The following is a 17,088-nucleotide window of genomic DNA, read 5'->3' as shown; positions in this document are numbered from 1 at the left end:
AAAAACTGATGGAAAACAAACTATTGATGGAAAATATAGTAAATAGCTTGGGCAGTTTCTTCAAAAAGGGTTATGTTGCTTATTATCAGTTTTTATTTTCCTGTTTTATAACAGGACAGTCATTCTAAACTGAAGGTTGCAATTATGCTTACAAAAGCAGAGCTGCAGATGATAACCTCAGTTAATGTTGGGCTTTCCAGTCCACAAGGGCAGAAACAAACATCTAATTTTAGATATTCAGACTCCAGTGCCAAACGTTGTAAAGTATGAGCTGTTTTACATAGATTGAAAAGCTCTGATAATGACAACTCGACGCTTCTAGGAAGTCAAGATTTCTTCATTTCTTTTGTTAAGAGCGTGAAGGGGGAAGCTTTTTGTATCCTCTCGCTGATCCCGTTACGGCTAATGGCTGAGTCACCGTATTCATTAGAGCATAAGATAATATGACTACTTAGGAAGAAGAGTTCATCTAGCTTACCATCCTGTTTCAAATGTAGTCCAATGGAACGTTTATGGAAGAGCATAAAAATAGGTCAGATGGATAACAACTTCTCTTAAATGTACTCCGTATCTCCAATAGTAGTTCTCTCTTTCTTTCTCAATGAATTCCTAATTTTCTGTTTGTCGTTTTGACACTTTCTGGGTGAAAAAAATGTGGTTACTGCTACTGTTACTGACAGATTTAGTTTCAAAAATAACACTACGTATTATTTTTTTCATAAGGATGATAAATTTATGCCCTTTACAGATACAGGATATTTTCCTTTCAAATGTATGTGATTCAGTATTGTCCACTGTTTACATAGTGTTTTCATTCTATCAACTTTAATTTAAAAATGTTAAAAATTATTTTGCTGTAACAGCCAGAGTGTCATGAAAGCAAGGAGAAATGACTGCTAGATTTAAAATAGTTTGATGTCATTGTGTGCATAGAGAGCTGGTAATTGTTTTATTTACTCTGTCTTCAACCTCGTCTTTCTCAAATACTTTACTCATGAGAAATTAAGAAAGAAATAAGACTTTTTAATGGAGAACTTGTGGACTGTTTGTTCCTTTGGTAAATTTTCTTGAACTGTGGGAAATTGAATTCATTTTGGGATACTGCAGAATTAAGAACAGATGATGTCCTATTTTTTCTTGGGCCTACAAGAATTAGTTTTGGTAAGTGGATTTCATCTCTTATGCTCCTGCACTGCATTATGGCATAATCTCAGTTTGCTTTTTTCTGAAGACAAAGAAATCCCTGTTCCATGTGTGTGTTTCCTATAATATAAAACATCTCTAGAAGAAGTGAGAGAGGAAAGAAGAGCTGAAAAAGTGAAAGCATGAGCCCGTTCCTATGTTTTTCCCACTTATGAGGGTGTACTGCCACTGTCATTGGACACAGCAGTATGTTTATATCATAATATGCCAGTGAGGTGAGGAAGCATAATGGAAATTTCCTCTGCCTTGTCTCAGAAAAGGACAGTGTTTTGAAGTCTAAAGTGAAACATAGTACTTAGTGATATCATAACATACATGTTATGGTTAAGAGTGGTGATCCTTCCCCTCTGTTCAGCACTGGTGAGGCCACACCTGGGGTACTGTGTCCAGTTCCAGGCTGTCCAGTACAAGAAAAACGTGGACGTATTGAAAGGAGTCCAACCAAGGGCCATGAAGGTGATGAAGGGACTGGAGCACCTCTCCTGTGAGGAAAGGCTGAGAGAGCCAGGACTGTTCAGCCTGGAGAAGAGAAGGTTTGGTGGGCCCCCTCATCAATCTGTGTAAATGCCTGAAAGGAGGCTGCAAAGAAGACAGAGCTAGGCTCTTCAGTGGTGCCCAGTGACAGGAGAAGAGGCAGAAAATGAAACATAGGAGGCTCTAACATCATTAAACACTTTTTTTACTGTGAAGGTGACAGAGCAGGGGAACAGGTTGCACAGAGAGGTTGTGAAGTGTCCATCCCAGCATATATTCAGAAGCCATCTGGGCAGCCTGCCCTAGGTGACCCTGTTGAGCAGGTGAGTTGGACCAGATGATATCCAGAGGTCCCTTTCAACCTCAGTGACTCTGTGTTTCTGTGCTACATTTATTTTCTTGCATAGCTAGAGGGATAATTTCTAATTTAGACAATATGTTTGCTAAAAAAATGCTTGGAAGCAAATTTTAGTTTGATATGAGGAGTCCTCTGTGTGTGCAGAAGTAGCAGATGGCATTTTCTTACTTTGACACTTTGGACTATACCTGGATACTAGAAAGATCAGTTGTTCATTATAGGGCAGCTTTGGACTGTCTGGGCAAAACCACACCTGATTTTTATGTATAATGAAGTTATTATTAATGGTTGTCTTAGGTCAAAAAGCTCAGTTCTGAAAACTTCTTTTGATCGGAGATGTCGACTTTGCTGAAACTCTTACTTACACAGAATCACTGAGGTCGGAAGGCACCTCTGGAGATGGTCTTGTCCCACTGCCTTGCTCAAAGTAGGAGTAGATAGAGCAGGCTGCCCAGGACGGTGTCCAGTTGGGTGTTGACTGTTCCCAAGAATGGGGACTCTACAACATTTGTGAACAACCTCTTCCAGTGTTTGTCCACACAAGATCCCCACTGAGCCTTCTCTATTCCACGCTGAACAGTCTCTGCTTTCTTACTCTCTCCTCGTCTGAAAAATGCTCCAGTCCATTCATGAATCACCTTTCTGGCTCTTGCTGGGCCCTCACCAGTATGACTGGGTCTCTCTTGTACTGAGAAGTCCAGGCCTGTAGGCAGCACTGCGGATGGGACCTCAGCAATGCTGAGCAGAAGGGAAGGATGACCTCCCTTGGTCTTCTGGCGATGCACTGCCTGAGCTGTGTGCAACTTCTTGCCCTCCAGGACACACAGGTCCTTGTCTCTGCAGCTGTTTTCCAGCCAGTCGGCCTCCAGCCAGCACTGCTGAGTGCGTGGGGTCATTGCTCTGCATGTGTGGGACTCGGCACTTCCCTTGGCTGAACCCTTTTCATGGACTTCCCAGCAGCTCCCTTCTCCAGCCTGTCAAAGTCCCTCTGAGGAGCAGCACAGCCATCTGCTCTATCCGCCCTCCTCCCAGTTTTGTCTCTTCTGTCAGCTTGCTGAGGATGCACTTTATCCCATCATCCAGGTGATAAATGACGATGCTTAAACAGTCATAGCTCCAGGATCAGCCCCTGGGGCCCACCAGTAGTGACTGTCCTGCGGGTGGGCTTGGTCCTGCTGATCCCAATGCACTGAGCCTGGCTGGCCAGCTGGTTTTCAGTCCACCTCAGTGCCCACTTACCTGACCTCTACTTACTTCCTGAGTTTGTGTGTGAGAATGTTACAAGAGACAGTGTTGAAATCCTCAGTAAAGTCAAAATAGAAACCATACACTGCTCCTCCTTCCTTCTTCATTGTAGAAGTCTGTCATGTTGGTTAGGCCTGATGTCCCCTTTGTAAATCCATGGTGACTTTCCTCCATCACTTTCTTGTCCTTCCTGTGTTTGGAAACAGTTTCTATGAGGATTTACTCTACCACCTTTCCAGGGATTGAAGTGAGGCTGACTGACCTGTAGTTCCTTGGTCCTCCTTCTTACTCTTCTTGTAGATAGGAGTGAAATTTGCTTTCTTTGTGTTCTCAGGAATGTCCTCTGGTTGCCATGACCTTCCAAAGATAACCATCACATCAATCTGCCCCCTCAGGACTCATGGTTACATCCCACACGTATGTCTCTGTGTTTGATGAAACTGGCTTTAAACCAGACTCTGTTGCCAATCAATACTTGATTTACTTAACAGGAATTAATCAACTCATGGACCGGCTGTGATCTTACTGTGTTAATTTCTGAAATTTCTCTGGGATTTGAAGAAAAACTTTAAAATAAAAACAATAATGTGTTCTGCTGGGGCCTTTGCAGGTTTTTCTCATTACTCGTCAGTGGTAGTCATCAGAAAGTTGTAATTGCTAAAAACCGTTCAACTATCTTTTTTTCAGTTATTTTTTTCCATGCAACTTAGCAAGGTGTTCTTCAGATACTTTAAAGCTGTGCTAAGAGGTCTCCTGAAAGACTGCAGCTGGAACTTGGGACAGAGAAAAGTATGTTGTCCTTTCTGTTAAGATGCTGCTTCGTAATCGCTGCAACATTTTTCTTCGCTGTATATCACTCTGTTTGAACTCGAGGACCTTGTGCTCTTTGAAAACTGAGTAGCACTGAACTTGTGGTGATTGCAGTCTCAAGGGTGGTAGGTGTAAGGTTTTTATCACTGCTTATTGAGTTTTGAACTTGGCTCAGTAGTGTGAACATGAAACTCCTTATTGTTAGAATTCCACTTCTGTTTATGGTGGTGCTGGTTAAAAGGTGGACATTTCAGAATGCTTTCAGTGTTGTATCTGCATCCTTGCAACAATTCAAGTAGTGAGGTTTAATATGAGTTTGCAATCTGATTTGCCATTCATGTCCTTCCTTCTTGCTATAACACCAGTCTTCTGCAGTCGAAATCAAAGGCAGCATATGTAGTTTGGAACAGTTCTTTATGCAGCTTCAGAGCAAGCCGACCATGGCAATTGTCACTGAAAGTTCTAAGAATGATTCTTTTACTTGTTCCAGTAGCCCAACAAAAATGCCTTCTGATGCATTGACATTGAACACTGGACTGCTTGGATACAGTTTATACATATATTTAATGTGAAGTGAACTTATTCTATTCTGGTGCTGGTACATATAATGGTTCGTTGAGAATTCCAGTGTTTCTATGCTGTCTCTACCAGCATTCCTTCCCTTGCCATTATTGCTCGGGGCAGTGGTAGCAACTTCTGACCCTCTCTGGTCACACACATTTTTTGAAATGGTGCAGATACTATTAGCAGTTTATGTTTTGTAGTAGTTTGGGATGCCCTGTGCTTGGTTTCCGTTTTTGTTTGTTTGTTTGTTTGTTTGGGGTTTTTTTGTTTTTTTTTGTGAAGGGCTATTTGCTATTGGTGCTATTTGTACTGTTATATACTTAAAATGTAATCTGCGTTTTCCAGACATTTTATTATTACTACTATTAAGAGCATCGATTTGGCCACTGAATACTAAACTGTTTGCAGAAATGGTGTAGTTTGTGGTTTCAGAAGTACATCTAATATGCTGAGATTTGAGACAAAAGGATAATGTGAACATCATATTGTGGAGAGTGCCAATTTAATAAAGGTTTGGTTTATACCTACTGTAAGTATGGTTTCAATTTTACTGTTGGAATGTAGGTCTAGCAATATTGGCAACACTTATTCACAGATTTTGAAATGTAAATGTGTAATGTGCTTTACTTGCTAAAAATAAAGTTCTTCTTCGGTGTTGCAGCTCTGTCAGTGAAGGTGTTTTCTCTCACTGAGTTTCATCAGCCAGACACAGTTTATTGTTGGCTGTTTTTTCCATTTTAAAGTGTGGCTAATGTCTCTCTTGCTGTGCTACCAACCAGTTCCACATGCAGAGGAATTAATAAACCCTGTTTTTTTGTTTGTGGGTTTTGTTTGTTTGGTTGGTTTTGGGTTTGGTTTTTTTTAAAGATTTCTTTCTCAGGGTCTGTATTCTTTGTTAAATGTGATGTTTAAAGTATTTAGGGTTGAGTTCAATCTATATCCCTAAGTTGCGGGCCTAAAGAGGATGTTCTGTCTTCTACCAGAAGAGCTGTCTTGTGAACCTTTTAGAAATACATCTTCACTTGTTCAAATTCAACTGCAACTGAATTAATGGTCTCAATTAGATGCAAGTGTACATACGTGGAAGCACTTACGTACATGCATAGACATACGTAGCATTAGTTCATAGCATTTATCTCTGTTAAGTCTGTTTTGTTGTTATTTTAGGAAAAAAAGCTTTGCAACATAAAAAATAAGCCTAAAGGGTAGTCTAGACATATAATTTTTTCTTAAATTTTCTGTAACTGTCTCTCTTACTGAGAGAATTCTATTTTGTTGAGGAAGAGGATAGATATATTTTATGTATATGACTTCTTATTTGATTTGTGAAGACACAGTCACATAAGTGGTAAATGGCGCTGTTCGCAACACAGCTCCATCAGTTTGAAGCAAGAATCACTTTGATTTCTAACCATTGTCATAATGCTTTTTAAGGCAGGGGCAATATATAATAATATAGGTTTCTAATCCTTGTTGAGAACTCTGGACTAATCATTTAGTGTTTCCTTCTAAAACCTCTCAAAATAATTTAAATATTTTCCCATATTTCTTGACATTTGTCCTTTTGTTAGAATTACTGACAGTTTTCTTGATAACTGGGTAAAATGGTTGCAAGATTGAACAAATAGAGTTTGATGACTAGATCAAACTGTCAGCCTGGCCTCTGCAAAAATGGGATGATGTCAAGGCTCATAAAACATACCATTCTGCATTTCCCATTTTCCATTAACAAAACAAAAGAAACCCCAAACCAACTAAAAATCCCACAAACAAAAAGAAGATAGAAGGTAGTCCAGTATGTAGTGAGTAACAGAGCAGCTCACTGGTCATATTACGTTTGTGGTGGGATGGGGAGGCAGAAATCAAACTGAGAGATGAAGCAATTCCAGCAAGTGTTATGTATTCTATATTTAAAATATATTTGTTGGATATTTTGAATCTTTACTCCCAGAACAGAGCAACATAGGTTAGAGATGGAAATTAATATTTTAAAATACCTGCTAGAAAGTATAGCTAAGCTTCATGTAATATCTGTTCTTTTCTTGGAATAGGCATGGGTAATTTGCAATACATTTTTAATGATTGGCTGGTAGCTCGTCGTTCCCTATTAAGTTTATTTGAATTTCTCTTTCCAGTTTTGTCACTGATAATATTCTTAAAGTTGGCTGTCATTAGCAAATACCTGCTTATTGGTTGGCTTGTTCAGTATAGGCTAGTCAAATATATACTAGACTCTACTTGGTCTTTCTCCTCAACTTCCACAACTAATTTGCCTTGAGAATTTAATTTCTCATTCTGCTGCAGACATACTGTTTTTCACACTGAAGCTCCTGCTTACTCATCATTTCCTACTTCGCTTTTATACTGAGCATATACAAGTATCACTTGGATCAGGCTAATTTTTTGTTTAAATATAACCGTTTATACTCAGTTGTTCCATATGCTGTGTCTACCAAAAGTTTTTCAGTCTCTGTTAATATCTACATGAATGTTTTCGTGATGTTATAATTTTGGCTTGAACGCCAAAAGGAATTTATATGTTCAAACACTCCATAAGAGCCATGTAACAAATATCTGAATGTGTACTAAAAGGTGCCTGCACGGTGAAGAGCAGTATCAGAATAAAATTATAATGAACTAATACTATTACTTTATTAATCAAACAGAACTGCAAGGTGACACCTAGAAATGCACACATAATACTGCTCTCTTATTTCCGTAGTGAAGGACATGAACAAAATTAGGGTGTAGCCTAATATTGATTGAACGGTAGTGGCAATCAACCCCTTAATTATTGCTAACTCAGCCAGTTTTGCTTAGTGATGCTGTTATTCTTAAATCCACCGTTGTATGTATTTTAGAGATCAAAGATAAAGAAAGTAGTTGTTACTGGCCTTGGTAATACAAAAATTGTTATTAGAATAATTTCTGTCACGTGGAACCCACTGATATTTTTCTTCCAAAGTTGGAAAGAAGATGTTGCTTTTGATCTGAGAGTATTTAGGCACAGCAGCTTTCCGTACCAAAACTGTGTCTGCACGTTATAATAAATTATTCTTCAGTGTTAGCTTTGCTAACATAAAAGAGCAATTAGTTTTGTTTCCTTTCATCTGCAGAACTAGCACAGCTTTCTTGCTTGTCAATACAGAAAGTAAACAAAGAAGTAGTGATGTAAGCATTTTTATTCATTTTTGAATTCTCTTGTTGCTGAAAATCAGTGCAAGGTCTCAAAGTAAGTTTTCTAAACTGCTGAGACTTGTTCTCTCCGATTTATAAATTATGAAATGTGCATGTAGAATGTATTGTATGAAGGAAACAGAGCAGATAGATATGTTCTGTGTCTGGAGTAGGACCTAACTGAGGTCACTTAGAAATTATCACATACATGGGGTCAGGAACACAGAATATACTAACACAGGGCAGTTGCAGTATTTCTTACAGTTCTTCCAGAACAAATACCTTGAATAGGCAGCACAACTGGTCTCTCTCTGCTGTGAAATCCAGTCAAATGGGTTCTCAGGTGATGAAAGGATTCTTAGTAACAGAGAATCCCACTATAGTCCTCATTGTGTGTTAGCATCCTGACAAAACAAGAGCCATACATGCTCAACATTTCATTTTTCAAGGTGATTTTCAATGCAGCAAAAGCTCAGTGGATGATGCTTTGCAGTATCATTTCAGCTAGTTAGCAAAATAACATCAGGTATTGGAAGTATTATTTATTTGTGATTGAACCAAATTGTGTTTTGGTTCTCCTCATTTAAGTGTATTACAGAAGCAAATGTGTTATTTGACATACATATTGAAACAGGTAAAATCCTTGCCTTTCAAGCAAGTTTATAGTGGCTTTATTTTGATTTCTGAATACTGTTTTAAAGACCAAATAATAATGAAACATGGTGAATTGCAGCTTTTTCCTTGACGCATCAGGAATAGTCAGTTTACAGTGCTCCCTAAGGAAGCCTATCTGGGCGAAATGTATTCCCATATTTAAGTATACTTCTCTTTTTAAAATAGTTCCGTTTATTACACCTAATCATTAATTGGCATATTTATAGACAGCTTTTGCTTGAATGAATATTGATATTTATACTCAATCCAGTTAAAAATGGTAAGCTGAAGTGTTTCACTTGCAGCTTAGCAACCCGATCAAGTTATTATTTTTTCCTAATTTATTATAATTTGCCTTTTTAAAAAAAATATTTGATAGAAATCAGGGTAAATAGATACTTTGAAATTAAATACAAGTTAATCAAGATGTGAAGATTAAATTAAACTCTCTAGTGCAACGTCCTCCACATACTCTTAAAGTTGCTTGTTTGTACATAGCATTAGAATTGTGAGTTTGCAGAATTTTCTTTATTCTCTCATTTTATATTGTTATTATAGGAACAGAATTGTTTTTAAATGCCTTGTAATTTAAATAAACCAGATCTTTGTGTATCTGGAAACAATAGAAGTATCTGGAAATACTAGAAGTCTGCAGAGCAGTTTACATCTGTGCAGGTATTCCTTCTCCTTGCTTGCACACTTGCCATCATCAAAAATCTGAGGCTTACTTGCTTTTCCAAGTTAATTTATGCCTTAGAGCAATGTTAAGAAAAACAGCCTCAATGTCACTCAGCTGGAGAGCACTTCTTCTATTACGTGTGAGGAAGGACTACTGTAGCTATGCCTCCTGAAGCATTATTTCTCTGAGGAAGTCTTAGAGAAGGTTGTGGTTATTTTTTTTTTCTTTAACATAGAACATTCCTGCTCATAACAGCAATTGTGGTCTCCAAAGGAAAAGCAAGTTCTATATGAACACCCACATAAGTAACATGTCAAACTTCAGTCATTGTTTTAGTGATGAAAAATCCGTCTGCTTGAGCAGATAGCAGAGATGTCAATGGTAAGGTGTGAAACAAAGTCGTTACTTCTCAGTACGTACCCTAGGCTGAAAAATCTGCACAGTTCCATCTTACTCGATGTGCTTTCAGCTGAGCTTCCATAAAAGGCTTTTTGTTTAGAAAGATCAAGTAAAGGAGGTGTTTCTTGTTTTCTTATCCTCCAGTACTAGCTTGCAGTGATTTGTTTTCCTCTGTAGAGTGTTGTCTCATACATACGTACAGGTCAAGCCACAGAAAGGGAAAATGTAGAGGAACAGATCTGGAAAAGCAATGAGATGATCCCTAGGAGAAAGGAAGCACTGGGTGGTGAGTGGTCATCATCCCAGATGTCAGAGTGAGGAAGAAGAAACCTGCTGCATCCAGGTTGTCTTACCCAAGCCACCAAAAGCAAATTACCTGGTAAATAACTGTATCATTTCCACTTGCTTTGATAGGCAGTGAATTATGTAGTAGACATTTTACTTCAGGGTTCACAGATCCCAGCCAAAAAACATAGTATTTTTTTATGTCTTTAGGCCGCATTTAGGACACTTCTCTGTCTGGTCCTGACCAGGAAAATGAATGTATTCATTATGTTAACAACAAATATTAGATTATTGATTTGAGTTCAGATTTTAACTTTTTTTACAGATTAAAATTTTTCAGTAAAAATCGAATTTTACTGATATTTCTGTCTATTCTAATTTATTTTCTCTACAGATGATACAGACCATCAGGACTCTAGTTGAAAGTACAGATAGTTTATATGAGAAGATAGTACAGTGTCAGAAAGCAGGTAAGTACAAGCTCGTTTTAAAAATGTTATAAAGAACTTACTGCATTTTTCTTTATTTCACAGAACTATTAATTGAGTTTATTTATTCAACCATAGGAAAAACAACCAACACCTGCCCCCCACCCCTCCCAGAAACAAAAAATCTAATTTGGGCACATACAATAATAGGGAAAACGACACATCAAATCACGGAAATAAAAGATCCATAGAATTAGAATTACAGCTTGACAGTGTCAGCATTTTATATATGGACAGTAGCTTGTCAGTATAGTATTTCCACAAATATAAACATATGTTTACAGGAGAGAAAGTGAATTATCTTCCTTCACAATGAAATCTTTTAAGCATTTACTCAGATCTCCTCTTTTGCTATGTGATAACTTTTCCCCTTTTGTCATGGTAGGCTTAATGTCTTCAAGAGCCTTGGTAAAGAGTCTTGCCTTCTGATAATTACCTGACAATAGTTCAGGTATTTTGTCCCTGCATTTCTCTAGATCTGCTGGGTGAATACCCTCTGGTTCTGCTGATTCGTTACTATTTTATCTATTCAGAGTAAAACTGGTTTTACTCTAACAATTTTACTCAGACAATTACATGTATCTTCTGTGGCAGGCTTTCAAACCACATGGATGCAGAAAGTCTATTTTTTTAAACTTTGTTATGACCCATTGGTCTCACAGATTTTCTGCATTTTTTTCTGTGTCTGATATATATTTGAAACAGATTGTACCGTTAATTCTTAATCCCTTCACAAATTGCCTCTTTTTCACCTGATATATTGTAATGGTTTTGTCATTTGAACACAACTTTAAATTTTAAAGGTTTCTTTCTTACTATGGATAGCATCCCTAACCTTGCTGTTTATTCATGTTTCTTTTCTTTTTGTCTTTTTAAAGTATTTTTAAACGATGTTATAAATTTACTCAGGGTAGTGATGCATCACATTTGCATCAGAAACAGGTAGTCTGCCCCAGAGTCACTCAAAGTGTCTACAAACATGCCTTGTGTGACTCAATTGATTCAAAAGATTTTATATACAAAACATTTTCATCTATCTGATATTCAGCATCCTGCAGCTCCCATCATTTTCCATTATTTCCATCCATTCTTTGATCCACTTCTCTGCTGTCCTATAAATTTTGGTCCCTTTTCTTTATTCTCTTTTCCTGAAAGGAAAAAAAGAATGCTCTTCCACCCTCACCCTCCCTTTACAAACTCTTTTCTGTTATCAGTGTCTTCCAACTCAGATCAGCAGCAAGAAGGCTCACCCACTCTGAATGTCTAGATCTCCCCTTTATTCACAGCACACATTCCTCAGACTACATGAATTTGAGTCAAACCATAGAACTGTCGAAATACTTAAAAATTTTAATTTGTCCTATTTACTTCAAGCTGTCAAACATAAATAATCATAAATGCCATGAGTGACAAAATATTATTTCATGTATCTTGTTAGTAGATGCAGAGATTCATCTAAAATACCAAACTCAAAATACATCATGCTGCCTTAAGGACATTGTCTTGTAGACTTACTCCTTGAATTGTCTTCCATTGTTGTGGTGATGGTGTGCCAGATTTTTTTTAGCTTCATCAGTGTCTCAAGCTGTTTAGTGCCTTGGTTAGAGGTAAGGCAAAAGCTAATTCCTGGTTTACCTCATATACTAGAATTGTTGCCCTTCAGAAAAGATTGCTTTATACTAGCTCATACAGATTCAACTAAACTTCCATTTTCTTGAGTTTTACAGCCTTGTTTTACATGAAGTGCAGCTGGGTCCAAGAATCCTTTGTTTAAGAATGCTAAAGACTTAAAGCCTATGCTATATAGTGGAGATTTTTATCTCATTTAAATGAGAAAACTCCAGCATGGTGACATAAGCCTAAGTATGGATTATGTAATAGATCCTGCTATTTAGGGCAGCTTTAGCCCTGCAGGGTCAAGGTACTTTTTGAGATGAATGAGCTGAATAGAATTGCCTTTTAATATCAATGGTTTTTGAAGATTTTCTTGTAATTAATCTCATGATCTCGGTACATGCTACTCTATTTAATTCTCAGTAAAAGATTATACGTTTTTCTATGTAGTTTCTTGATATGGAAAAAAGCAAAATTATGCCCTTGTCTGGCCTTTTTTTTTTTTTTTTTTTTGTTCTGGGGCTCAAAGATTGAAAAAGCTGCTAAAATAAGAAGAAATACTCAACCTGCCAATAAGCAGTAAATTATTGTTGTCATGAACAGGCTCGTAAGAGAGTTCTCTTAAATAAGCAAAGTGGACTCATTCTATTAAACCATTTTCTAACTGAAGCTTAATAATAAGACTTTTGGCTTCCTTTAAAATTCAGAACTGATTTTAAAATACAGGCACTGCTATTTCTTTCTAGGTTGATGGCCTATTGAATAAGCAAAGATACAATTCTTGAGGTGGCTTTTTTTTCAGGATTCACGTTCTTTACTGTTAATATTCTCTAAGAACATTTAACTATAAACTTCTCTCATTTTGATTCTTTAAAATTAAACTATATAAAAACTTATCTTCATATCAGTATATTAATTTTAGCTCAACACAGTATGTTCTTAAATAGCTATTGAAAGCATTTTAGATACATTAATTAATGAAAATATACGGTAACATAATATTGCTTTGGTTCCCACTGTACTTCTCATTCTTTAACAGAATTAAGAAAAAAAATCTGCATAACTTCAAAATGATTGCAGTGTCATTTATTTTGTTGATATAAAGACAGCTAAAGATCCTGCAAGAAAACAGAATGTAGGTGCTAAAGGGAATTTAAAGATAATCCAGTGCACCCCCTTAATCTGTTAAAGACCTAAAATGCTCCTGCATCTTCTCTAAAGCATTTGAATGTCCAGGTCTCCGTAACCATCCCTAGTTGCCTTTGTACCCAACTCATATAATTCTTGTACTTGTCCTTTGAATCTTCCTTTGCATTCTTTTGCTTTATAATTTAAATACTGACTGAGCTAATCACTGGTTAAGAGAGAGAAACACAGCTTAGAAATTAATTTGGTGTTCAGCAGTGGGAGCTCAAAAGGACTTGTGATATTCCAAGTATTCATTACATGATCGGGGAGCAAATAATGAGCAAACACAGTTTGCTGGTGACAAAGAATTATTGACTGTAATCAAATGTAGATACGACCATGAAAAAGTAGAGGAGGATCTTGTGATACCGAGAATTATAAAACAATGTGTGAAATGTAACATCGGTAAGGTTAAGTTAATGTGTGTAGGGGAAAAAGTAGCCGTGACAATACCGACAAGCAGTGATCTCTAAGGTTTCTGTTTTAATTCAGGAAATGAAGCTATTATATACAGGTCTAACAATATCAATTTGCTGCTAATAAGCATTCCTGCGTGCTGATAATTCATATTGCGTTTTTCTGTATGGTTTTAGAGGTGTAACCTTCTCTAGTCAGCTGTGCATCCAGAACTCTTGCCCAGGTTCTTCTGAGATCTCAGCTACACAATCTTTTCTCTGAGTTTCACCATTACAGTGTTGCTTTATGTACATCATTTCCCTGGCTGTCATTTTGATGATGTCTGTCCCTATATTCATTTCTATGTTTTTTCCTCATTGGACGTCAGGACTGAGCTGCTTTCACATTTCTTACGTTTGCTTACTTGGTAGCAAGAGTTTCCAGTGCCTGGTAGATTGACAGCCATCGTCATGCGTTCTATCATGTTGTCCCACAGGCTCACTGCAAACATCCACCAGGCTACTTCCTTTGAATTGGTTTTCAAAATTCTCCCACAAAGATAGCTAGATTGACACATGTCCTCCTACCACCTTCACCAAAATAGTTTTCAGTGCTTCCTTGTACTCCCCACTCTTTCTTTATCCATCTGTTCTCTTTTTCCCTCATACTTTGATTCTAAGTTTTTGGAGCAGGGATTGTCTTATTTATTCCATCTGTACAGTGACTAAAAAAGCAGGAACTTAGTTTATTAAATAATGCAAGTACTAAAAGACATTGACTGAGTATATTTTCTAACGTGTACTCTGAAGCAGTCCTTTGGCAGTGGTGGAAACAGGATATGGTTTCAAGAAAGGGAATAACCAACCATTCTGGATGCTGTTGAAGATAAACACAGTGCACAATAGGATCCATTTTTTTCTACATTTTTTCTTCCTACTTGTCTTTCTTCCCCAAGCAGTTCCACTAAGAATCTCCAGGTGCAGTTCTACAGCAGCTTAAGTTATCCTGGCATTGCGTATTCTCCCTGACTCTGTAATCTCTTTCCTCTCCTGTGCCTTGAATATTCTCAAAACCACATTCTGCCACGGCAGAGAAAAAGAGGAAGAATTGCACTTAAATCAGCTTATGTAGCGTTGATGAATTGCTCCTTGTACATAGCTCACTGTGATACCTTGAATGTAGTAGTTAGTTTGGGTTTTTTTTTAATCTGATATGTCATACACAGAGGTGGATGCTCCCTAGGATACACCTCACGTGCTTTTAGATGTTCTGAATTATCTAATTTGCCCCTCCCCGTGCAAAGACATAAACTAACATAGACTTTTGTATTATTTTCCTGAGTTTGCCTCTCCACATTAAGCCTTTACTTCCCTACTGTTAATGCAATTCTACCCCAGTAAAAGATTGGATCATATTAATTATGACTATCTAGAGCTGCATGTTCCACTTGTAGCAACCTCAGTCAGCAAAAATGACTGGAAAATTCGGTTATGTAGTGGAAATCACAATAGCATTGTAAGGCTAAAATAGAATTCTTTATTTTAAATAGCCTTTTCCAGTACAGAAGTATTTACAAAATCAATCTGTTATTATATATTAGCTTGTAGTTCATATTTTTAGCAGTTGCCTTGTACCTCCAAAAGTAATCGAAGAGACAAGTTAATTATATCTCTTAAGATATAGAGAAGTATATTAGAGTGCACAAATACAGTGGGCATTTTATGTAGTAAGATCTGCTCAACAGTCACATGGTTATCCCAACTACAATCTCATCCAAAATGGTAGGAAAGGATGAAGAGTTAGTTTATTACCCTGGGGGCTTTCTATATATACACGTGACAACATAACTAGTACAACAACTGATGACTGAGACTAACCAGCAGTTCCAACCTGTCCATAGATGGGGGTTTAGCAAAAGCAGAGGTAGTAAAATGTTATAATCAGTATGGTTGAAAGACAAATTTTGGAACATGCTTTATTAGCTAAAGTGTGGAGAAGTTGAACAGGGTTTCAGATATACATTCCCTTCTTTGTATTTTAAACAACTACAACTGTTAAATACAGGTTGGGGAAATGACTCTGAGTTTAAATCAATTGTCTTAATCAGCCAATTTGAAAGAATAAGGTACCCAACTTCTCTGGTGCAGAAGGTGTTAGTAAAGAAAGGGGAAGTTACATTCCCGCAGAAGTGAAAGAGATAGTAATTACTATTGCCAGTGAAACAACGTGGGCTCAGCAGGATCTGAATATTTGGAGAAGTTATAATGTGCCATAAATCAATGTCCTTACTAAATCTGCTTTCTAGCATTCAATAAAATCAGATTTTTTTCCTTATGCTTTTGTTGGTGTCTCTTGAGGTCCAAGGCTGGTAAATAAAAGAGGGAAACAGCAGTCTGTTGAAAAAGTCCTCTCTATTGTAGCTCTTTGTTTTTTCATTTTATTGACAGCACTGGTTCATTCTCATACATAGTAGTGGCTTAACTTCAACCACATTTAGAAATGCAGCTTGTCTTCGTGGAAAACTGTTCTTGTGGATGAAAATCTTCTGTACATTGAGGGTGGAATACCATGAGTCTTCAGAGCAAAAGTTTTGATATATGAATGCTTGGTTTTCTGTGTATTTTGTAGGACTGCTGTTTTGGAGGTGCAGAAAAAGTGTTGGTGTGTGGGGTTTATGTCTTGTTTAGCTTGATACAGTTTTTGTTGACTTTGATGTCTAGAAAGTTAATGTTATACAGCAGCGTCTTGCAAGTGTTTGAGGAAGGTAGAGCTGGTTACTTAACTCTTGAAAGAAACCGAGTTTTAATTAAATCAAGGCCAGATGTCACAGATGTCCTCTTTGTAACATCATAACAGTGTAAGCTTGGAGCTGCAACTACTTCGAAGATCTTCTGACAATGATTCAGAAATCAGTGACCAGCATTAAAGAAAGTGTCTTATGTTGAAAACAGAATTATTGTGATTACGAATGGAACTGCATGAGTCCTGATTGGAAGTCTAACTACTAATTTTGTTCTTGCAGAGAAAATGGCTTTTGGCAATCTGTGATGCCATTACCATTTGGGATGTTGGGATAAGAAGGTTATCTCAGGCATAGAATTTGCGTTTGCTACTGTTAAAGAATATAAAGGGGCAGCAGGCACCACAATGTATTTTTAACCTTCTAAGTTCAGGCAGTACATGACTGACTGGGAAAAATTTCCACTTACTATAGAGATACTGCACATTGTGAAAGAAGTTGAAATAACTAAAGAATACTGAAAAACTAATTTAATTAGTGCATTATTTCATCAAGTATTAATCTAAATATTTTCAAGGCAAATAATTGATACCTAGAGCTTCTTGAAGCTGAAGCACAGCACACTCAGAATCTGCAAAGAAATTCTAATTCTCTAGTTACGATGGCAAATGTTTTGAGTGACTTCAGTGGGAAGTAGGTTCTTGGAAGTATTTGAGAATCTATAATAGTGCTTGTTCCTGTTAAGACTTAGTTTTTGCAGTTAGATAATACAGAGATGCTCTAAGTACTGATTTATTATGGTTAATTTTAAATC

The 17,088-nt window shown here is 37.1% G+C and overlaps 1 protein-coding gene across 1 annotated transcript in view; it reads left to right on the top strand.

The window, feature by feature from the left end:
- Positions 1-17,088, top strand: part of PLCL2 (phospholipase C like 2) — a gene marked incomplete at both ends in the record, with an annotated part of 104,520 nt that overhangs the window by 71,592 nt on the left and 15,840 nt on the right. Inside the window, one exon of the mRNA XM_080339213.1 lies at positions 10,243-10,318. Coding sequence (XP_080195339.1) covers positions 10,243-10,318 — 76 coding nt within the window. The remainder of the gene's footprint in view (positions 1-10,242; positions 10,319-17,088) is intronic.

The sequence above is a fragment of the Nesoenas mayeri genome (genome assembly GCF_963082525.1).
Source record: "Nesoenas mayeri genome assembly, chromosome: 2".
NCBI classification, from domain to species: Eukaryota; Metazoa; Chordata; class Aves; order Columbiformes; family Columbidae; genus Nesoenas; species Nesoenas mayeri.
Note: the sequence above shows the minus strand (reverse complement) of the source record. Positions and strands in the feature narration are given on the sequence as shown.